We start from the raw sequence: 23,130 nt of genomic DNA on the forward strand, positions 1-23,130 counted from the left end.
TCAGCGCGGGTCACGGGAAAAAACACCGGTAGGCTGCGGGCCATGGCCAACGTCTCCAAGAAAGTGTCTTGGTCCGGCCGCGACCAGGATGATGATGAGACGGCGCCGCTGTTGCGGAGGGCGGCACGGCCCGGGGCGCCGGCCGGGGAGGGCACGCCGCTGCTGAACGGGGCCGGGCCTGAGGCTGTCTGCCGGGTGAGAAGCTCGCGGTAGACTGAGGCCTCGCGCCTGGCCTCCTGGCCAGCAGAGACTTCCAGCACCTCCGAGTCGCGCGCGAAGCCGGGCGGCGGGGCGGAAAGAGGCAGCTTCCCGGTAACCTGCGCCAGCCCTGGGTCCGCGCCTCGCAGTCTCCCTTCTCGCGGGAACCGGTCTCGCCGTGGCGGCGCGCACACGGAAGACCGTGGCCGTGGGCAGCTACGAGTCGAGTGTCTGAGGCTCTGACAGGCCCAGGGTCCTCGGGCGGTGGCACTTTGCCGGGAGGGCGCTGGCGTGGACTGCGCAGTGCACTGTCTCAGCTGAGCCTCACGGGGACTCGGTGAATACCTTACTCGGTGGTTCATCCCCATTGTAAAGACAAGGAAGTTGAGTCGCGGACGGGTTCGGGAACGCTACCGGGGTCTCCCTAGCAAATGACAGAGCTGACATTGGAACCTAGGCCCTGATTCTGGAGTCTTGGGAAGAAGTTCTGGGTCAGGTGCCCAGCAGGGATGTATCTAGTAGCAGGTGGAATTCGCCATTACGCTCGGGTGTTTCGTGGGCGGGATGAGCAGACTAGCACGTTTGCCGTTGTGTCCTTGACAGCATGAAGCTAATTTATTTCCTGACAGTTGCCTCCAAAATGACTTTGAAAGGAAGGCAAATGGAATTCTGTTCAGGTGATCGTTTACTTTTTCTTTCTTTCCCCCACCCCCCCCCCCCCAAATTGTGATAAAAACATAAGCAACTCTTCTAACAGTTCCCAGGAGATTTTTTAACAGTTTGGGCTGCAGAGTTTTCTCTGGCAGTGAACTGAGGAACTCTGCCACCCTTCTCTGCAGGGATCAGTACACAGGGATCGACTTCAGGTCGATCTCAGAAATGCCAAGTACTTGAACTCAGTTTCCTGCAGCAGTTCATTGCACTCAGGTACACTAAGCAGCAAGTCAGGGTGGTCGAAATGTGCTCCGCATGTCAGTGATGCTGTTTGTTCCTTTAAATGTGTGTCTGTGTGTTGTATCAATTTTGAGTCAAGGAACTTTTTGTTGATTGGACTTATTTTCTTTTCTGATTATTCTTTACTTTTGACCTCCTGTTCTAGATCTGTCCTTTAAATAAGTGTATAGTGTTTAAGGATTAGGAAGGACATCAGGGTGTTTGTGTAGAACTTACTGCTATATTTCCCCAGTGCCTTGGAAATTCACTGGACTGAAGGCCAGAGTCTGCCCTTCACCAGCAGGGTGCTGCTCAGCGCCATTTGAGAGAGATCTAATGAAATGCTTTCTGTTTCAGGTCTGAAGGAGCAGATCTGGGGTGGTGGGGATGTGGGTGCTTTGTTATTTTCTTGGAACATTTTTGTTCCTTTTTCCTCTTTGAAAAGAAAGTTATCTGAAGTCTACACAAACTAGCTTTAAGGATTGACTGGTAAAGAGATTGGAAACCTTGAGGTTAAATTTGGGTTTATCTCAGGACCAAATGAATGGGTCATGGTTTCACACTTCTCTTTGCAACTAGATACATGAGTTGGCTTTTTTGAAGAACAAGTGTTGATCTCCTCCCTTAGAAATCATTCCCTTGAATCTTTGCAAGCTTTTACGTTTGTCTGTTTGCATTTAATAACAACTGATTAGTTGCTCTTAAACAATGTTTTCAATAATTTATAATGCACCTGCTTTTGCTGCCTGCATGCAGTTTCCTGGAACACAGAAGTGTGTGAAGCAGCTTCCTACTAGCACCAGACTCATGCAGAAGCAGGCCAGTGCTCTGTGAGGTCTGTGTTTAAGACCCTGAAGAGTTTGGAAAGTAAGTTGGAGTGGGGAAGTGGAAGCTGGAGTGAGATGCCGGCTCAGGCTTTGCAGGGGACAGCTGCTTTATCTCCAGGAGAGCCCTGCCCTGCAGAAAGCTGGAAATTCAAGTCTTAAAGGATGGATCCTTAGCTTGCCTTGTATGGACTGGTGCAAAGACAGTACTGGAGGCATTTTTGTGAGGAGCACTGCCCGGGACCAGGTGCCCAGGTACCTCATCTGTAAAGAAGTTAATAGTTGTGTAGCACTGAGCACAGTGCCTGTCATAAGACAGTAAACATTAGTCACTCTCGGTGGCTTTAAGAGCAGCTACACAAAAGCGATTGTCTTTGGATTGGCATTTATGGCACAACTCCACTGGCAGCTGACAGACTCCTCCTTGCTGGCTTTCTTGCAGGGAGGACCTGGTCTGGACCAGCGGGCTGAGTTCGTGGTTAGGTTTGTGCACCCCACCTAGTGCCACAGCAGAAGACAGCTTGTAAGTGCCTCTCAGTCCAGGGCCATTTGAACTAAAATGAAGACCTGGGCCAGCGGCCTCCCTATTTGAATGTTCTAGTGAATTGGACATGAGAGCTGGTCCTTACCGCCTCCTGGCCCTTGAAGGTTTATTGCAGGATGTCCAGAGTTGGACCATGGTGGCGTTGACACCTCAGCATGGGCACAGCCTGCCACTCCCCTGAAGTAGCTGCTTTGGACAGAGTGAGGCCAAGTAGCTTTCCTGTGAGTTTGCTAAGTGCCCAGTGAGGAGCAGACACAACCCTGGGCAGGGTGGGCCAGGACGAACCTGAGTTCAGCCTTTGTCCATCCTGGACCAGGCTGTTCAGAGCCACCTGTAGGTCGCTGTCCCCTTTTTGTGGTTTGTTGGTTATCCAGTGAGTTATTGCCTGTCTGCTACTGGGACACAGAGGGTGAGGTCAGCCAGCAAGTCATGGTCATGTGTGTCGGCAATAGGAAGTGGACTGTTTTAGGAACTTATAGAGGGAAATCTGAGCCAGAAACAGATGCTCGGGGGCAAGGGCTGGGTATTTACAGTGGTTGTAAATGCAGGACATTTCCAGGGACCTCTGCTTTGGGAAGCTCTGCCCAAGACTTCCCAGTGGGTGTTCAGAGTCATTCTGAGGATCTTACTTCTCTGGAAACTGGGGTTAACTCGTGGGACTGTGCCTGACCCTGGTGACCGGGTGCCACAGACTACATCTGAGCAGGCCAGGGAGGCGGGGGGTTGCAGGGAAGCTGCCCACCCATCATTTGTCATCTAGCCCCTTGGGTTCTGCTCATTGAAAGTGAGCTCCCATCTTTCTCTAGGCAGCACCCACCACCAGGGGAGCCGTTCCAGGAATTCCTCTGCCCCGACATCCTTGTCCTGTCCATCTTTCCATCCACACTCCCCAGCACCACGTAGCAGGGTCCAGGCCATTCACCCTGCTCTCTCCCCAAGGATTCCTGTCTGGGACCAGTATGGGTGGGGCACAGTCGCTGCCTCAGGAAGTTCACAGTCTGGGGAGGTGGGCGAGGACACACAGGCTGACAGAGCAGAGAGCTGAGGGACAAGAGTGATCCCAGGCCTAACCAGAGGGTCTTGGGAGGCACTCCCGACCCCTCTGCAGAGGCCACAGTGCTCAGAGAAGGCAGCAGGGGAGCTCTTCCCACTCTGTCTGTCCCCGCCCTGCCATACAACTTGCTCCTTTTCTTCCGTTAGGTCTCAGCCTCATGCCTCCTAGTCACCCACCCACTGAGCTCAAGTCTCCTAGTTCACACTTGTTCGTTTGTGGGAATCGTGTGTCCTTGGACTGTGAGCTCTGGCTGTGGCAGCCCTGCGTCTTCAGTGCTGAGCATGGACCCTGGAGGATGTTAGAATGCAGAGTGGGGCAGCAAACAACCTTTAACTTGTTTTTAAAATTTCGTTTAATTGTAAAAACAAACAACAAAGTTGACCATCTTAACCATGTTTACGTGCACAGTTTGGCGGCAGTGAGTGCTTTCACACTGCCATGCGGCCCTGACCCCCATCCGTCCCCAGAACTCTTCATCTTGTGAACTGAACTGTGCCTGTCAAACACTAGCTTTCCCTGCCTTCAACCCCAGCCACTGCCATTCCATTTTCTGTCCCTGTGAATTCGACTGTTCCAGGGACCGCATATAAGTGGAAATCATATAGTATTTGTTTTGTGTGTGTGTGTGTGTGACTGGCTCCTGTCTCTTACTGTAATGTCATCACAGTCCATCCATGTTGTAATAAAGTGGAGAATTTCCATTCTTTTTAAGGCCGAATGGTATTCCCTTGTATGTATATGCTACGTTTGGTTTATCCCTTCCTCATCAATGGGCATTTGGGTTGATTCTACATTTTAGCTGCTGTGAATGTTAGTGTGAGTATGAGTGTGCAAACATCTCTTTTCAGACACTGCTTTCAATTCTTTTGGGTGTATACACAGAGGTGGGATTCCTGGATCATATGATAGTTCTGTTTTTAACTTTTTGAGGAACTTCCATGCTTTGCCACAGCACCCACATAATTTTGCATTCACATTCACAGCGTACCGGGCTCTGACTTCTGCACTCCACATCCTCACCAACACCTGTTATTCTCCGGGTGTTTTTGTTCTGGCCATCCTCAGAGGTGTGAAATGGTATCATTATAGCTTTGATTTGCCTTTCCTGGTGATTATGATATTGAGCACATTTCCATGTGCTTACTGGTCATTTGTATGTCTTGGAAAAATGTTTATTCAAGTCCTTTGTCCATTATTTAATCTGGTTAGGGTTTTTTTTGGTTTTGGTTTTGTTTTTGTTGTTATTGAATTATACAGGTTCTTTATATATTCTGAATATTAACTCTATCAAACCTATTTGTAAATATTTTCTCCCATTTTGTAGGTTGCCTTTTTACTTTGTGTATCGTTTCCTTTGATGCACGGAAGGTTTTCAGTTTGATGTAGTCCCATTTGTGTATAAATATTTTAAATTTTTTAGTAATCGTGGATTTACAGGAAGTTGAAAGACAGTGCAGAGAGGGCCTGTGCACCCTCCCCCAGTTTCTCCCAGTGGTTCCGTCATACATAACATCAGTGCAGTGTGAACCAGGCATTGGCATCAGTGCGGTGTGTGTGGTTCTCTGCTGTGACGTCACATGTGTAGATCTGTGTGAGCGCCGCTGCAGTCCCAGTACAGAGCATAACCATTACCCGGAAGATGCCCTTGTTTTACTCTTACAGTTGCACACCCCAGCCCCCACTGACTTGCTCTCACCCCTCCAGGCCTGGCATTTCGAGAATGCCAGGTCAGTGGGGCTGCCCAATATGTAAATCTTTGGGGATTGCTACTTTCACTCAGCATCCTGCCCTGGAAGATTTCAGCCAGCTATTGTGTATATCAGTAGTTTAAAGAACAAGTATTTAACTTGTGTTTAAGACAAGAGAAGGAACTTCTGGTCAAGGTGGAGGCATAGGTAAACATGGCTTCCCCCCCCCCCCCACAACCACAGCAAAAATTACAACTAAACTACAAAACACCCGGAATCATCACCCAGGTGTTACCCGGGTGTTACCCGGGTGATATCACCTGGAATCATCAAAAAAATCGAGCTGTATGGAAGTCCGACCACCAAGGAATTAAAAAAGTCATATTCAGATGGGTAGGAGGGACAGAGATGCGGAACAGGTGGTCTACACCCATGTATGGTGGATAAAAATTGGGAGGGATAGCTAGGGAATGAGGGATCCCGGCCCCACACCAGACCACCCGGCCCAGGGCTCTAATGCCAGGAAGATAAGTCCCCATAACTTCTACTGTAAAAACCAATGGGGGTTGGGGTGGCAGAGGAAAAGTATAGGATTCTCACATATCTCCTCATAAAGGGCCCATGATGGACTTAGGACTTACACAGACTCACTTCCCCTGGGCCACAGCACCGGCTCAGCAGCTTGAAGGGCCACAGTGGTGTATGGGGAGAAACCGAAGTGTCTGGCATCAGGGCAAGTGCCTGGGAACAGCTTCCTCCGACACAAAACACAGAGGCCAGGCAGCAACCATGGTCTCTTGCACTAAGTGAAATAAACCAGTCAGAGAAAGACAAATACCTGTATGATCTCACTCATAAGTGGAATCTATTGAGCAAAATAAACTGACAAATGAAATGAAATCAGAGGCTTGATACATGGAATAGACTAACAGCTGTCAGGGGGGAGGGGCAGGGGAGACTGGAAGATCAGCCAAAGAGCACATGTGTGTAGCTCACGGACACAGACAACAAATGTGGTGAAGGCCAGGGAGGGGGTGGTAAAAGGGAGGACATGGGGACACCTGTAGTAGTGTCAACAACAAAAAAAGAACAGACAAGGAAACAGACAAAACACCCAATAAATTATTGAACTTTAAGTAAATGGCTTTTTGTCTTCACAAGAGATAGTCCCTAAAACATGCCCGTGAAGTCCAGAAAAGAAGTCATGAAACCGTGAAGACGTGGAGCAGAGAGAGGGCCTGGCCTCCTCCCACTCAAGCCTGTCCCCTCGGTCCACACACGCTCAGGGTGCCGGCACCCTGTGCTCATCTGGCCTTTCCAAGGCCACGTGCTGAGGGACCCTAGTCCCCTGAACGAATGAGTCCTGTCCTTCCTCTCCCTAGGCCACGCGTGAGGTCACAGCCTGGCCCCAGAAACAGTTTAGATGTCAGAAGAAATGCTTTGTGGGACCCGACTCTGGGCCACATTCTTGTGGGGGAAATGACTGCCTGACGTAATTGAGCTGCTTTTATGACCAGTGACAAATAAGATGAAAGTGACCAGAATGCCTTTTTCTGTGGGCTTCATCTGTCAGGGTGGATGGCAGTACCAGCGTTCCCATTTTCTTCACAGTCTGACTCGGTGCTGCCTGGGCATCGCTCAGCTGAGTTTGTCCATCTCTGTGCCCCATCTGCTTGGTTGGTCTCCATGTGTGGGCACGTCCCCAAGAAGGTGTATTTGGTGCTGCTGTGTTCGGGCTTGCGGGCCATGCGTGCTCCCAGGTCACGTGTTCTGTCTGGAGATGGGAACTGCAACCAGTGCCAGGCCACCTCCTGGTTCGAGTTCACTCTCAACTGGGGTCCCTTCCCCGGCCAGCACAGCAGCCAGGGGGCTGGCCCTCTGCCTGCCTTTCTCATCAGATTTAGCAGTTGGAGGGGATTGTCAATTGTTTTTAGAAGAGAGAGCACCTATGTTCTCTCATTAATACCTGTTCTACTGACATCTGCCATATGTACATAGAGAAAAGCACACGTTTGTGCAAGTGGAGCACGAATCTCACGTATTACTACCCAAAAGACTGTCTACTCCTAACCCCTGGGACCTGTACATGGGACCTCACATGGAAATAGGGTCTTTGCAAACGTGACCAGGTTAAGATGAGGTCAACCTGGCATAGTCTGACACCAGTGACAGGTGTCCTCATAGGGAGAGGGAAATCTGGGCACACACACGGGGAGGAGGCTGTGTGACTATGGAAGCATACATTAGAATGATGTGGCCAGAAGCCAAGGAATGTCAGGGATTGCACCAATCAGAAGCTAGAAGAGGCAGGAAAGAGCCTCCTCATCACCCTTGAGAGGGAGTGCTTCCTGTCGACACCTTGATTTTGGACTTCTGGCCTCCAGGCTGGGAATGAATAAATTTTTCTCTATTTAAGCCCACTGTCCATTGTAATTGTTTACCGCAGTTCCAGGGGATTCAGACACCCCCGCCCCCAATCAGTCAATGTCCTTTGATCCACATTGTGCCCCTCACTTTTCCTGTCCCCTCCATTAGTAAACACTCGAGGCAGCACAGGTTGTTCCCCTGACTGCAGAGGTCCTGTAGCAGAGTCACAGCGCACTCTGGCTGGGTATCCATTGAATGTGCAGCAGAATTCATACCTGTCGTGGCTGCTTGTTTTCCTGCCGCAGGGTGCCCAGCTGCATTTGCACTGCAGAGAAACAGTGAGTCATATTTGAGTTCAAGTATGTTCCGTGCAATATTTGGGAGATACTGAGGCTAAAACATGATTTGTTGTTTCTCTGAAATGGAAATATAACTGAAAACCTGTGTTTCATTTCCTAGTCCAGGCCTCTGCCATGCCCCAGCAGTGGGTATGAGAGAAGTCACGCTCCGGGTTGCCCTCATGGTTGACCTGTGCCCTGGGTCCTGGATGTGGCCCCACTCCGGAGTGGGGCGGCTCTGGGTTCTGAGGGCACTTCTGCCCTGGGAGAGGAGGTGCCTCAGACTGCATGTCTGTGGAGTTAGCCGGGAGGCCTGTGACAGAACCCCCACGGCAGAACCACTTGATTTCATGATGGGGGACACGGTGTGGGGGGGACAATGACATAAAAGCTCCCAGAGGAAGGACCCAGAATGCCTGATGTTCTTTGGTCAGGAGGATACCAGCATGGTTGCCTGCAGCCCCGTTTCTGGTGGCTGGCAGATCTCTAATCTCTGAAGTGCCCTAGAACAAGGGGGGGCAGGGCCTGTGGAGTAGGGAAAGCCTGGATTTCCCATTCAAAGGCTGGACCTCTTGGGGACAGGCTGTAGGTGGTGGGGGCAGACCTGGGTCCAGTGCTGGCCTTGCTGTCATCCCACACAGCAGATGTGGGTCTGTGCTCCCCAAGCAGGGGCACATGAGATCAAGCTCTCCTGGTGGGGTGGTGATGGCCCTGTGGCTAAGCGCCCTGTCGTTTCTCTTTTGTTTCCAGTTACCCCATTCGGCATCTTTCCAGATTGGACAGATGAGCAACGTGGAGCAGGACGATCAGCTTCTGAACCCAGTGAGTGGGAGTCATTCCTGTTTATCCCCAGCAAGGACGAGGCCTGCTGTGTGGAATTGCAGCCTAGCAGAGGGCAGACAGTAAATGCCAAACTGGAGGGTGGCGGATGTGGGGAGGGCTGTGCGGGGCTCTGGGAAAGACGTGGACCATTCTCTGCAGAGCTCAGGGACAGACACAGGCGGGCCATACAGAGCTTGGAGACGAACAGGGGCTGTGCAGAGCTGAGAGACAGGATGAGGAGCAGATCCTGGGTAACCAGGGAATGCGGTTCCAAGGGGCCATGTTCGCTGAGGCCAGGCCAGATGAGCAGAGGCGGGGAGGTGTGTGAAAGGTGCAGAACGCTGGCCAGGCATGTTGGGTGTGGATGTGGGAAGCAGGCCGGGGGACAGGTGCCATGGGCAGGAGGGTGACACCAGGTAGGCTGGAGGAGGGCCCTGGGGGCAGGGTGGGCATCTCAGGGTGGGTGTCCCTGGACAGCAATGATGTCCTCTTCTGCCCCTGTGTCAGGGCTGGACGGTCCAGCAGCTGCCAGGAGAACGTTTCCTGAGCCCCTCCCCCAGTCTCGCATTTGACTCCCTCAGGTGTCTCATGGTCCTGATTTTCATTTCCAGTGACGCTGAGCATCTTTCCTGTGCCGATGGCCCTTTTATGTTTTCTTTGGGAAAATGTCTGTTTAGATTCTGTGCCCATTTTTAATTGAGATATTGGTTTTTATAATTGAGCTACAAGAGTTTTTATGTATTTTTATATAGTTTAGACACAAATTGCTCATCAGATACATGATTCACAGAAACTTTTCTGTTCTGTGGGTGTCTTCTCACTTTCTAATGGTGTCCTGTGAAGTACAAAAGCCTTTAATTTTTTTTAAAGATTTGATTTATTTACTAGTAGAGAGAGGGAGAGACACATCAGTGTGTGAGAGATACATCGATTGGTTACCCCTCACATACCCCCAATTGGGGACCCGGCCCCACAACCCCGGCATGCGCCCTGATCGGGAATCAAACCGCTGACCTTTCCGCTTATGGGCCTGCACTCAGTCCACTGAACCACACCAACCAGGGCAAAAGCCTTTAATTCTGATGAAGTCTGGCTTATTTATCTTCTACCGTTGTGCTTTTGTTGTATCTAGGAAACCATTTCCTAGTCCAAGGTCATAACAACTTACTCCTGTGTTTTCTTTGAAACATTCTACAGTTTTAGATCTTGATCCATTTTTTACTAATTTTGTACAGGTGTAAGATAAGAGTCCAAGTTCATTGTTTTGCACGTGGATGTCCAGTTTTCGCATTAGCAGTCTGTGAAAAGACTATGCTTCCCGTATTGAACTGTCTTGGCACTCTCGTCTAAAATCAATAGACCATAAATGGGAGGGTTTATTTCCGACTCTCGATTGCCTGCCATTAATCTCGGTGTCTGTCCTTGAGCCAGCACACCTGTCTTGACAACTGTAGCTTTGAAGTCAGGATGTTGGCGTTTTCTACTCTGTCAGTGCTGGGCACCTTCACACAACGATGTCGTCCTTCACAGCCTGGTATCTCAGGCCAGAATGCCTTTGTCTGTGGGCTTCCTCTGTCAGGTTGGACAGCAGTATCTCTCTGAGAGCCCTTATTTCCATATTGATTTTAGGATCAGCTTATCAGTTTCTTCAGTGATGCCAGTGGGAATTTAGACAGGAATTATGTTGAATCTTAATACTAAGTCTTCTGAGGAACACAGGATATTTCCATTTATTTAGGTCTTCAGTTCCTTCCTTTCAACAGTGTTGTATAATTTTCAGCATACAAATCTTACACTTTTTAAAAAAGATTTTTAAATATATTTTTTAGAGAGAGAGGAAGCTGGGGAGAAAGAGAGGGTGGGTAACATCGATGCACAAGAGAAACATTGATTGGTTGCCTCTCACACACTCCAGGCTGGGGACCTGGCCCACAGCTTGGGCATGCGTCCTGATCAGAAGTCAAACTGGCAACCTTTTGGTTCGCAGGCCGGCACTCAGTCTGCTGAGCCACACCAGCCGGGGCTAAATCTTACACTTTTGTTAAATGAATTTTAGGAATAAATTTTACTTCCTATATTTCACTTTTCATGCAGTTGTGAGGAGAGGTTCCTTAGTCTTATTGCGGTCGCTGAGTGCCGGTGTGTAGACATGCGCTCGGCGTTCGTGTGCTGGTGCTGTGGCCTTCAGGCTCCCCGAGTGCTGGTCAATTCTGCCGGTGTTCAGTGACTCTGGGGAGGTTTTCCACATGTGGGGTTGTGCCGTTTGCAAATAGAGAGTTTCACTTCTCCCTTTCCAATCTGAATGCCTTTTAGTTCATTTTCTTGCCCAATTGCAAGAAACTTCCCCACTTGTCCCCTCCGGGAGCGTGCCCTCCCGGCACCTCACGTGTTCACCGGTCCAAAGGCTCCCCAGCCCTTCACTTAGGGTTTTTATGAAGGTCCCATTACACAGGCTGATTAAGTCATTGGTGATTAGCTCTGTCTCCAGCCCTACCCTCCAAGGAGGTTAGGACTGAACGTTCCCATCCTCGAATCACACCGGGTCTCTCTGGCAGGCAGCCCCCATCCTAAAGCCTAGGAACTGCCACCTTCCCTCCATCTCATTAGCTCCCAAAAGACACTACCCAGAGATGCCCAGGATTTTAGGAGTCAGCTGCCAGGAACTGGTACAAAGACCAAAAATATATTCTCCAGTTGGTTTTCAGGTGTTAAATCACCCTCACATTCCTAATGTGCTGCGGGATCCAGCCCACTGGCGCCCTGTTGAGAACTCTGTGTCTACTCACGAGAGATGTGCGTTGCAGTGGGTTGCCTTTCCCCTGGTGTCCGTGTCTAGCTTTGGGGTCAGGAGTAGTGGCTTTGTGAGATGAGTGGACACGTGCTCTGTCCTCTACTCATTTGTGCTTCACTCTTCAACATGCTAGGTTGTCAGTGCCTGGCTCTGCCTCTTCCTTTGCAGGAGATGGACCCTTCTCACCCTTTCCCCAAGGAGATCCCGCACAATGAGAAGCTCCTGTCCCTCAAATATGAGGTGGGCCTCCTCCCTGGGTGCCCCTGCCCCGTGCAGCCCCAGGCACTTCCTCCCCTCTCCAGTCTCACGCCTGCCAGCTGCCCGGTGTGAACCTGGGACATCGAGGTTGGTCATTGTGTTGTCTCTGCGCCCTGGTCTACAGAGCTTGGACTATGACAACAGTGAGAATCAGCTGTTCCTGGAGGAGGAGAGGCGCATCAACCACATGGTGAGTCTGGGGCCGGAGCCGGGGCACTGCCCTGCTGACCCAGGGGCTGGTCTGGTGCTGCTCTCACACCCGGGTGTGGCGATGTGTGCCCTTCTCTCTCCCCTTTGTCCTCAGTCCCTGTGTTGTGGGTTCTGGTTTGTGTCACCCAACACCTGGTACAGGAAAGGGTGTTGTGTCACGTCCCAGATACAGCAAAGAAGGCTGGTCTTAGCCATGTCAGCTACAGCCTCCAGAAAGTCAACAACTGATTATGGGTTGCTTGGGAAGGTCCACACACAAACCCCCAACCCCAGTGCTCCATCGTGTCTGAGACACTGGCCAGAGGCTGCCCTCATGGACTTGGGGATGCAGAGGGCAGTGCACTGTGCATGGTGGCGGCCTGCGGAATGCCAGGCCAGTCATGTCATCAGCAGAGTAGCCTGTGGTTGATGTCTTGCCACAGCAACTGCCTCTGACTGGTGCCTCCCCCGCAGGCCTTCCGGACAGTGGAGATCAAGCGCTGGGTCATTTGTGCCATGATAGGGATCCTCACGGGGCTCGTGGCCTGCTTCATCGACATCATGGTGGAGAACTTGGCTGGCCTGAAATACAAGGTTGTCAAGGACAGTATCCTTATCAGAAGGTGCGCAGCACAGACAGGTGGAGCTCAGAGCAGAGCATAGGGTCCCACGAGTGGCCATGCTGCCCAGGGCAGGCCCAACAGGAGGCGTCTCTGGGTATTTGCCCTCCAACTGGGAGAGGTGGGCCTGGGTGGGTAGCATCTCTTCCTGGGCTGTGGAAGGTCTCTGAGATACACAGTTAGCACAGAGGTGTGGTGGGCTGGGGGTGTGGCACCTCAGGTGGTGAAGCTAATAGTCTTCCTTGACAAGCCCAGATATCGACAAGTTCACAGAGAAAGGGGGGCTGTCCTTTTCTCTCCTGCTGTGGGCCACGCTGAACTCGGCGTTCGTGATGGTTGGCTCCATGATTGTTGCCTTCATAGAGGTATGGCCACGAGGGAGCCCTGGGTGCTGGGAGCTCCTCCAGCTCACCTACTGCAGCTTCTGCGAGTGAGGTTTGCGTGGTCACACTGGTGCAGATGTTAAACAGTTCACTGCGAACAGAATGTGTATCTGGGCCTCCCTACCCAGCACCTTTCACAGTGAGGCCCGTGGGGGGGAAGCACACAACCCATGTCTAGGGGGTCCCTAGGGCTTGCAGGGCTGACCCAACCCAGTGGTCCAGGTGGAGGGGACCCTCCCACCCCCACCTGAGGGGATCAGACCCACCTAGGGGCCCTTTATTCCAGGACTTCTCCCAGAAGCCCTTCCTATAGCGTGCCTCTTTCTTTGCTCTTCCCTTGTCATGAGGTGTTAGAAGGAAGAGGGGAAAGCATCTAGAAGCTTCTGTCTGGGGTGCAGTGCTCCCCTAGGGAGTGCAAGGAACTCTGATTCCTCCCAGCTAGTACATGATACGTACCTCTCATCTGTCCTAGAGCATCCCCACTCTGTCCCCTGCCTCCTTCCCCACTGTGGGGCACTGGGCCACTGTCCGTCTCCATTCCCAACCCCTCTCACATCCCACAACATCTGCACCCCTCAGTGGTCATTCTGCATCTGGGGTGGGGAAAAGTGAGAAGCCTCTTCCCCAGGCAGCCGTCCTATCCAGTTCTGTGTTGTCCCCTCCCCAGCCCATCTCCCATCTCGAGCACCATGAGGCTGGGTTGCCCTGGGCCTATGGCTGCTCTGCTTGACCAGCTCTGTATTCACTTTCCTCTCCTTCCAGCCAGTCGCTGCTGGCAGTGGGATCCCCCAGATCAAGTGCTTCCTCAACGGAGTGAAGATCCCCCATGTAGTCCGGCTCAAGGTGAGAAGGCGAACCCTGGCTGGGAGCATGGTGCTCATCGTTGGGGTTCTGTGCTGGGTTAGAAGCCTCTTGTCGTCCACCCGCACCGCCGAGACTCACCCACACCCGTTCTGTGTGCTGCTGACGAGCCTGTGTGTGGATGCACTGGCAGATTTTATGTAAACTTTCTTGGGAAAGTGGTAAAAACTTTCTCTGAACATTTTAAACAACACAGCAGTGCTTAAGTGGCGCGCGTGCTGTGATCGCAGCTGTGTGTAAGTTCTCTCTGGTGGCTAACATTCCAGGGGGAGAGCACCTGTTTTTGGAGGGGAGGAGCATTTTCCATGTGTCAACAGTTTTCCTAATACTCATTATGTTTAATGTTCTTGGTGACATACTGATTCCAGGGGGGCTGGGAAGTCAGGTTTTCTCCTGTGGCCATTTCTGTGACTCGATCTGCCTGTCTCAGCCTGGGATTTGCCAATGCTTTTCTCCTGCCCCCGTCCGGGGAGCAGATGCTCCTGGGTGCCTGGAGTCCTGCAGCCCGGGGGTGGGGTGGTGGTGGGCACATGGGGGAGCAGCGCGACCTCCCGGCGGGGGGGGTCGTGCTGGTGTCTCTGAGTGCCCTCTTTGTCACTCATGGGTGCTGGGATGTTTGCATTATTAGTATTACTTCCTGCACAGGACTGTGGCTCAGGTTCTCAGACTGTGTGTGACTTCTAATCAGAGATTTGACACATTTTCCTTTGTACTCCAGACCCTGGTGATCAAAGTGTCTGGTGTGATCCTGTCTGTGGTGGGAGGACTGGCCGTGGGAAAGGTAATGGAGCCTGAGGGGCATCGCTTTGGGCTGAGTCCCTCTATAACCCAGGTTCTCTCTGAACTCGCCTGACGTGGGCTGTCTTGTGCTTCCCAGGAGGGGCCCATGATTCACTCGGGCTCTGTGATTGCAGCTGGGATTTCCCAGGGGAGGTCAACGTCCCTGAAGCGAGATTTCAAGGTGAGTTCTCTCCTGATACAGATGTTGAGGATGAGAGTAACCGTGTGTGTCAGAGAGCAGGGTCTCTCCTGCTCTGTGCAGGTATGCTCTGCCAGGGCCATCCCCAACAGTGAATCTGAGGGTCCCCTCCGTGGCCTGTCCTGGCAGCTCTCCTCGGGCCTGCCCAAGGAGCCTGCTCAGAGCCTGACTCTCAGTGTGTTGTGTGGATGTGCGTTTTTCTGGGGAAATGGCCTGTAGCTGTGAACAGCTTCTCCGAGGACTGGATGACCCAGAAAAAAGTCAGGAATGACCTGCCTACAGTTTAAGGATGCTTAATTTTTAAGATACACTTCAGAATAATTTTGTCAAGTTTCACAAAAAAACCACCAGCCTTTTGATGGGTATTGCAATGAATTTATATATGAATTTAAAGACAGTTAACATTTTTACAGAACAGAGTCTTTTTAAATCAAGAACATGCTTAAGTTTTTCATTCAGTTTTTGTTAGGTCTTTTGGTGGAGTTTTTGAGTTTTTAATGTATCGCTTGCACAGATCATAAAGCTTAATTCTTGGTGTGATGGATCTCTCGTTATTTTTTCATGGTTGTTGGAACGCAAGGGAATTCTGTTTCATTGCCTCTTTGGTTCTTCAGTCTTTGTGAGTCTGGCATTGAGGAGTTGACTGTCTAGAGACTCCCTTTCTCTGCACCCACCTCCTGCCCCTCCCTTTGGCCCCTGCCTTGGTGGCCTCTAGCCAGCCATCTGCCTCTGAGAGAAGTGCCCCTGGAGAAGCCGGCTCAGGCCCTCTCCCTGTCTACTGTGTTCCCATTCAGATCTTCGAGTACTTCCGCAGAGATACGGAGAAGCGGGACTTTGTCTCTGCAGGAGCTGCAGCTGGGGTGTCTGCTGCGTTTGGGGCCCCTGTGGGTGAGTAGGGGCCCTGTGTGGTCTGACGAGTAACTGCCTGTGTTGAGGAAGCCAGGCCATCCCTGCCATGTGAGGGAATAGTCTAGGTGTTTGCAGACTTGGGTGCTGGGTGGTGGTGAGCATGTGGGGTGCCTCCGGAGAGGCCCCATGGCTGCCTCTGATGTGGGCTTGGTGCCCTGGGTCTGGGGTGTGAGGGGCTGGGGGCATGGGTTCCCTATGCCTGGGGCTCCCTGTGCCCGGGTGGAAACTTTAGGGCTGGGCCACTGCATTCCAGGCGGGGTCCTCTTCAGCTTGGAGGAAGGTGCCTCCTTTTGGAACCAGTTCCTGACATGGAGAATTGTAAGTGCCCACAGACGGCGCCTCTCCCCAGGTCGGGCAGTGCCTGCATCTGACCTCAGTGGCCTCTCTGTTCCAGTGGACACGAAGCTCTGGGTCCACACTTTGGTGCCCTTACCTGAGGTTCCTGTTCAGCCATGGTGGGAGCCATGCGCCCCATGGGTCATCATAGCCCACCTCAGTGCCCCACTTGACCCTGAGGTGTTGCCTCCTCTTACCACCTGCCCTTCTTCTGCCAGTCATGGTCACTGTTTCCATCTGCTTCTCTTCCACCTCCACATTGGGAACCCCCAAACCTTGCACACCATCTTCCCGCAGCTCCGTCCTGGCTTGGCCCCAGACTCACCCAGCAGAAGCTAGAGGGCCCACACTCGCCCGGCTTAGCCAGCCTTGAGGGGTCTGGCCATGGAGGCTCAGATTCCTTCCCTTTAGCCTTTGGAGGGCCTCCAGGGGCCTCCTGAATGACAGGAACAGAGGCAGCCCCCTCTCTTGCAGCCTCCTCCCCACTCCAGGGGTTCACCTGGGTGAGCACTGTTGTTCTGATGGTACTCGTTTGTCTCTGTGCCCACAGTTCTTTGCTTCCATGATTTCTACCTTCACACTGAACTTTGTCTTAAGCATTTACCATGGAAACATCTGGGACCTGTCCAGCCCGGGCCTCATCAATTTTGGAAGATTTGATACGGAGGTAACGTGTCCCACTCACTGTTTCTGGTTCTTGGTGTGGGGCCATGACTGTATACCTAAGGGTCAGCCTGAGAACTTGGACCTTTGGGAAACTCCATTTCTTTGCTGTGAAATTGAGCTCTTGTTTATAAGCACCAAGGGCTCTGACCGGTGTGGCTCAGTTGGTTGGGTGTTGACTTGCAAAGCAAAAGGTCACCTATTCAATTCCTAGTCAGGGCACATGCCTGGGCTTCGGGCCAGGTCCCCAGTTGGGGGCGTGTGAGAAGCAACCAATCAATGTATCTCTCACACATCGATGTTTCTCTCCCTCTCTTTCTCTTTCCCTTTCCCTCTGTCTAAAAATAAATAAATAAAATCTTTAAAAATAATAAAAATAATAATAATAATAGAGTACCAGGGACCAGAGGTGCGCTAGGGAAGCACACATCCAACTTGGTGTGCAGGTTAGGATGAGGGCATCCTAAACCAGGGGGCACTCCAGGGACATCTCAGACATCCTCAGATTGTTAGACAATGGCACTGAGACTTGTGGAGCCTGGGGTGCTCACACCCCAGCTTATGGAGGGCGAGCATGAGCAGGCCGGGGTCCCTAGGGAGGCCTGGCCCACGCACAGCAGGCACCACGCACTACAAGGAGGACCTGCTCCCAGAACGTTTGCTCCCAGGATGTCGGCACACAGGAACACGTTGGAGCTTTGGGGTTGTCTGGGACACTAGATGTGCTCCTCAGGCTCTTCCTCCTGCCCTCCTTGACGCCCCTCTGTCAAAGCTCAGGTCGTTTGCTTCTCAGGTGGACGGATGCCTGGGTGAGGAACAGGGGAGAGCCTTACGAAGATAAAGCTTCACAGGGCCTCTGAGCGCCTTGCAGACCAGCCCGTGTGAGAAGTCACACAGTCTGCCCAAAATCCCCAGTGTGTTTCCTGCGGGGCCTGCGCAGTGCAGTGTGAAAGTGCTGGAAGGTTCCCACGCGTGTGACAGATGTGTAGCACGTCCAGGCCTCGAGTCTGGTCTGAGTGGCAAGACGCTGATGACATGTTTCCTCACAGAACGTCTGCTCTTCTCTTTTGCACAGACAATGGTGTACACGATCCATGAGATCCCCATCTTCATCGCCATGGGAGTGGTGGGTAAGGGCCGTCCTGAGCAGGACCCCAACCCTCCTGGCCCCATGCTTTCCCATCGCGCAGGATGGCAGCCAGCACCTCCCAGCAGGAGCAAAGCAGGTGGTGTGGTCAGGGCCTACAGGACTCCAGGCCTGGCCCCGCTTTGAAATGGCTGGAGAGGGCTGCAGCCCCCACACTCTGCTTGCTGCTCCAGGGCCACCTGAGGAGGAAGTCCACACCTTAGGGACACCGGGGCTCTGCTCCACTGGGAGAGCTATGTAAGAAGTAGGCTAGGCCCCAGACAGCACTCACTACTCTGTGAAAGCCTTTTCTCTGAAAGGAAGGCAAAGCCTTTCAGAAATAAGCCCCTCTGTCTATCCACCAGGTGTGGTGATGGAGAATAGGTGTTTTCACAGACTGTCCATCCCCTGCTGTCCCCTCCTCTTCCCTCTGCTGCCTGAGCAGCCTCCATCCTCCTTTCGTGTTTCTTATACATGGTTCCTTCCCAATCTCAGGTGGAATTCTTGGGGCCGTGTTCAATGCTTTGAATTACTGGCTGACGATGTTCCGAATCAGGTGAGAAACCTGTTTTGCAGCCCCAGCGAAAATTTATTTGTGGGCTGTGTGCCCACAGGGCTACACAGAATGCCCCGTGCTGGTGTGCATCCCTTTGTGATGGTTTGTGCGTGAAGGGGATAGACCAGTGTATGGCTCAGGGGCAGGCGGGGTAAGGCTAGGAGAGGCCTGGCCAGGGAGGCACTGCCTGTGCATCCTGGCCTGTGCCTGGCCCGCCCAGGGCCATCTTGACCGACCCTCGGCACAGGTAGCTGGCATGGCTGCATTTGCCATTAGGACAGCCATTACTGGAGTTTGTGGGGGTGGATTCTGGGCTTGAGTGGATTCCTCCTCGTCCTCTTGCACCAACTTAAATGCGTTGGGGGGCATCCAGGGGGTTATCTGAGGACGTGCAGGAGTCTGGGTGGACTGGTATTTGAACGTGCTGTGTCACCCTCTTAATCAGTGTTGTATCAGCAGCTCTCAGTGAGTCACAGGCTGAGGTTGCCGTGGCAACTGCTCAGGTGTCTGGAGGCCTGGTTCATCCCAGTGTTTGTTCTAGGTACATCCACCGGCCCTGCCTCCAGGTGATTGAGGCCATGCTGGTGGCTGCCGTCACAGCCACCGTTGCCTTTGTGCTGATCTACTCATCCCGGGACTGCCAGCCCCTGCAGGGCAGCTCCGTGTCCTACCCCCTCCAGGTAGGAGGTTGGACCTACCAAGTGGGGGCCAGAACAGGTCCTCTGAGGAGGAGCACTCCCCTCTCTTGGCAGGAGGGCAGCTAACACAGCAGAGCTCTGGAGCTCTGTGCAGAATAGGCTGGTGCGTCTTCGAAAGGGTTAGGCAGCCTGTTGGGTGCCAGGAAATCTGGCTGTTGGGTGGAGCTGGAGTCTCACCTAGTCCTCCTCTCAAAATGGTAGCCTGACGGGCCATGGAGGACTTCAGAAGTGGAGGCTGTGGGTATGGACCCGGGAAATGTAGCCTGCCTCCCGTCTAAGGCAGCACCCTGCCCCCATCCTGCCATGTGGCTGGTGCTGGCTGGGGCTGCCCCGTCCACTGGCCCATACTCTTTCCCAACCTTGCAGCTCTTCTGTGCAGATGGCGAGTACAACTCAATGGCTGCCGCCTTCTTCAACACTCCAGAGAAGAGTGTGGTTGGCCTTTTCCATGACCCCCCAGGTGCGTGCCTGTGCTTGGTGCTGTTGGACGCACATCCCCGTGGGGCGCTGCCCACTCTGGTGTGGTCTGCAGCAACCCACGGACCCGTGAGCACGAAAGCCAGAGCAGACGGCATCAGGCTTTTCTGCTGTGCTTCCCCCATGGCGTCTTCCTGCTTCTCAGGGACCTTAGGTTGTCTCCATTGGTTTTCTGTCACAGAGGAGACTGCCAGGACTTTCCTGGTCCTTACCCTCTATGCGTGTGACAGGAGCCCACAGAATTTAACAGAAAGGCATTTAAATGTGCAGCAAGGCCAAGCCCTTTCTAGAAACTGTTGAATGAAGGCAGCAGTCAGCACCAGGCCTCCCGACATGCTAGTGCAGGGTTCTCTTCGTGTCTTCCTGCTTCTGGAAGTTACCTGGTGTGGAATGTGCCTGGTGGCCTTTCTCCCCGACCCCCAGTGGTCTGCGCTGTGATGCCAACTGTTTGCACACAGACTTCGACGGACACGTTCTCCCGACCTCAGGTCACTGTCCTGCTGGAGGCGCTAGGCCCCACTTGCCCCGGTTGGGTGGGGTCACCATCCTCTCGCCTCGGAGGACCCAGCCTCCAGAACCTGGTGCTCTGGCCTCTGAAAATGGGGAGTCTTCAGGGGACTCATCAGGGTGTGTAGGGGTCAGGATGTGACCTGGAAGTCGCAGCCGGGTGGGTGGTTGGACGAACAGCCCTGCTTGGGCACAAGGCTGTATGACAGGCCCTGGCCCGCCCCTCTCTACTAGGCTCCTACAACCCTGTGACCCTCGGCCTCTTCACCCTCGTCTACTTCTTCCTGGCCTGTTGGACTTACGGTCTGACAGTGTCCGCGGGTGTCTTCATCCCGTCCCTGCTCATTGGGGCTGCCTGGGGTCGGCTCTTCGGCATCTCGCTGTCCTACCTCACCGGGGCCGCAGTAAGTCAGGGTCTCCGTGCACCAAGCTCGCAGGACCAGAGCTGGGCTGGGGGGAAGTGGGAGTGCTGGTGGGCTCTGGTCAGCATGTCAGAGCCTCTGGTCGTTTTACTCAGCCTTAGGTTGGCTGCTGCTGTTTGCTAGGGCCACACCATTAGTGTGGCTGTCTCTGTGTGTGGTCTAGAGATGATACCAAGGAGACACGCTCAGGGGTTTTCCGTGAAGGAAGGTGACGTGGAAGGATTGGATGCCCTTGGGTGGGCACCCAAGCTGCGTGTGGAAGGGGTGACTGGCTATGTGGGTCACAGGCTTCGCCTCGTGCCACTCGGCCTCTGTGGGCCCCCCCGCCCCCCTCCTGCCTGTACGGGCAGCTGGTTTTAATTTTACGTTATTCCCTTTCCTTCTTTAGTTACTCAAATAAGATTTTTAAAAAATTTAACAGGCAGCCGAGTCTCTCCCACACTGTCCCACCACTCACCCCGCCTTGCCAGACTCGGGGCACGCTGTTCTCGGGTCTCAGGTTTCCTGTCAGACACGGTGTTCTGTGTTTTTCTAATTACAGCATGAGTCACATACCATAAACCCACCGTTTAAAAGTATAAATCATTGGTTCTTGGGAGTGTTCAGTGTGTGGGACCATTATTACTACGTAGGTTCAGAACATTCCCATCACCCCTGAAAGAGACCTGTCCCCATCAGCGTCCCCTGCCATGCCCCGTCCAGCCCTGGCAGCCGCGTACCGCCTGCACTCTGTCTCGGTGGACGTGGCCCGTCCTGCCACTTTGTGTCAGTGGAGCCACACACCACGTGACTGTCTGTGTCTGGCTCCCCTCGCAGTTTCCAGGGTTCATCCGTGCTGTAGTGCACATCAGATTTTTACCCCTTCGTGTGCTCCCTCGGTGGCGCAGGTGTTCTGCACAGGTGACAGTCACTGCACACACTGTGCTGCCCCCCATCCCTACTTGCACCTGTGGGTAGCGCTTCCTCCTCTGAATGCTGAGGGTGTCCTGTCTCGTGTTGCTGAGTTCTCCAGCATTTGCAGATGGCATGACCCATTCAGGGTGTCCTGGATCGGACCACTCATGGGTATTTCCAGACTTTCATTGTTTCTGAGGAAGTGTAGGTTGTTTTGCAACCTACATGTGTGCACACTCTCCTGGATGTGAAATTACTGAGCCCAGGTGGGCTCTGGTAGTGTCAGTGAACATGGTAGGCTTGGGTGGGGAGTGTCACCCAATGTCACCTCATGTCATCCCTGCAGATCTGGGCAGACCCCGGCAAGTATGCCCTGATGGGAGCAGCTGCCCAGCTCGGTGAGTCCTGTCTGCCAGGAGGGCATCCCAAGGTCAGGAGAGGGAGGTACTTCATTGGAGCTTGAAGGCCGGGTATTCAGTTTAGTGTCATCAACCACTCCTTAAGGGTGCGCCTGGGCCCTGAGTGGGTGGGGCCAGGCCCTGTACACAGAACAGGGGCAGGCAGGGGCAAAGAGAGGGGCTGGGTGGAGTGGCATACAGCGACCACCCCTTTCTCACCCCAGCCCACCTCTCCCTACCTGGGCAGGTGGGATCGTGAGGATGACACTAAGCCTGACAGTTATCATGATGGAAGCCACCAGCAACGTGACCTACGGCTTCCCCATCATGCTTGTCCTAATGACCGCCAAGATCGTAGGAGACATCTTCATTGAGGTGCAGCTGGTGGGGAGAGGCTGGCCTGCCCCTCGACTTCACTCTGGGTTCCATCCCCGTGCTGTGGTCTCAGAGCCTGAGAACGTGGGGACTTGGGCTGTGTAGCAGTATTGGCGGGAAGGGAGCTCCTGTGAAACCATCCCCCAAACAGCTTCTGCCTTGGTGGCAGGCAGAGTGCACTTGGGACCCCTCCCTGGACCCCTCCCGTGGCGGCTGGTCATTGTGCCCTGGGACCCCTGCCCCTTGTCAGCACTGTGCATGATGCCCCCCTTCCTCAGGGCCTGTACGACATGCACATCCAGCTGCAAAGCGTTCCCTTCCTGCACTGGGAAGCTCCGGTTACCTCGCACTCGCTCACTGCCAGGTATCACGTTTCCCCTGTCTGGGTTCAGGCTGAAGGCCTGCACGCCTGCGGCTTCCTCCCTACACTTAGGTTGGGGTGGTGAGTGGTGCTGATGCTCGGGCAGGGTGAGTGTGGGGATCAGGAGCAGGAAGGGAGCCACATGCTGGCGTGCCAACGTCTGGGTGTCAGGGCTACAGGCGCCCCCAGGACTAGTTCTCCCAAGGCAGCACCGGGGTCTGCGGCCACTGGGCTTCCTATATCCCCGTCTCCTGGCTTACTGCGTCCAGCGGCTTCGAGCCTGCTGAACTTCAGCCCTGGCGTGTAGAGGGCCTGCCAGGAACCCCGGTGGCCACATGGCTAATCACCACGTGGCTGACAGTGAACGAAGTGCTCGCTCTTCCACAGGGAGGTAATGAGTACACCAGTCACCTGCCTGCGGAGGAAGGAGAAAGTGGGCGTCATCGTGGACGTGCTCAGCAGCACGGCATCCAATCACAACGGGTTCCCCGTGGTGGAGTCCACTGATGACACCCAGGTACCGGGACCTGGGCGGGGAGACCTGGGTTGGGTGCCGTCT

General features: G+C 53.4%; 1 protein-coding gene across 1 annotated transcript in view; it reads left to right on the plus strand.

The window, feature by feature from the left end:
* CLCN7 (chloride voltage-gated channel 7) overlaps positions 1-23,130 on the plus strand; it is a 26,681-nt gene continuing 3,551 nt past the window's right edge. The window contains exons 1-21 of the mRNA XM_045820787.1: positions 1-195; positions 8,697-8,768; positions 11,728-11,799; positions 11,942-12,007; positions 12,481-12,613; positions 12,882-12,991; positions 13,772-13,852; positions 14,589-14,651; positions 14,748-14,831; positions 15,644-15,737; positions 16,012-16,076; positions 16,645-16,761; positions 17,833-17,887; positions 18,379-18,439; positions 18,981-19,119; positions 19,504-19,597; positions 20,356-20,525; positions 21,784-21,835; positions 22,083-22,210; positions 22,489-22,574; positions 22,959-23,088. Of these exons, the coding sequence (XP_045676743.1) occupies positions 43-195; positions 8,697-8,768; positions 11,728-11,799; positions 11,942-12,007; positions 12,481-12,613; positions 12,882-12,991; positions 13,772-13,852; positions 14,589-14,651; positions 14,748-14,831; positions 15,644-15,737; positions 16,012-16,076; positions 16,645-16,761; positions 17,833-17,887; positions 18,379-18,439; positions 18,981-19,119; positions 19,504-19,597; positions 20,356-20,525; positions 21,784-21,835; positions 22,083-22,210; positions 22,489-22,574; positions 22,959-23,088 (2,025 nt within the window). The 5' untranslated portion in view covers positions 1-42. The remainder of the gene's footprint in view (positions 196-8,696; positions 8,769-11,727; positions 11,800-11,941; positions 12,008-12,480; positions 12,614-12,881; positions 12,992-13,771; positions 13,853-14,588; positions 14,652-14,747; positions 14,832-15,643; positions 15,738-16,011; positions 16,077-16,644; positions 16,762-17,832; positions 17,888-18,378; positions 18,440-18,980; positions 19,120-19,503; positions 19,598-20,355; positions 20,526-21,783; positions 21,836-22,082; positions 22,211-22,488; positions 22,575-22,958; positions 23,089-23,130) is intronic.

This window comes from Phyllostomus hastatus, unplaced genomic scaffold, assembly GCF_019186645.2.
Source record: "Phyllostomus hastatus isolate PE091 unplaced genomic scaffold, TTU_PhHast_1.1 phas_scaffold_442, whole genome shotgun sequence".
Classification (NCBI taxonomy): domain Eukaryota; kingdom Metazoa; phylum Chordata; class Mammalia; order Chiroptera; family Phyllostomidae; genus Phyllostomus; species Phyllostomus hastatus.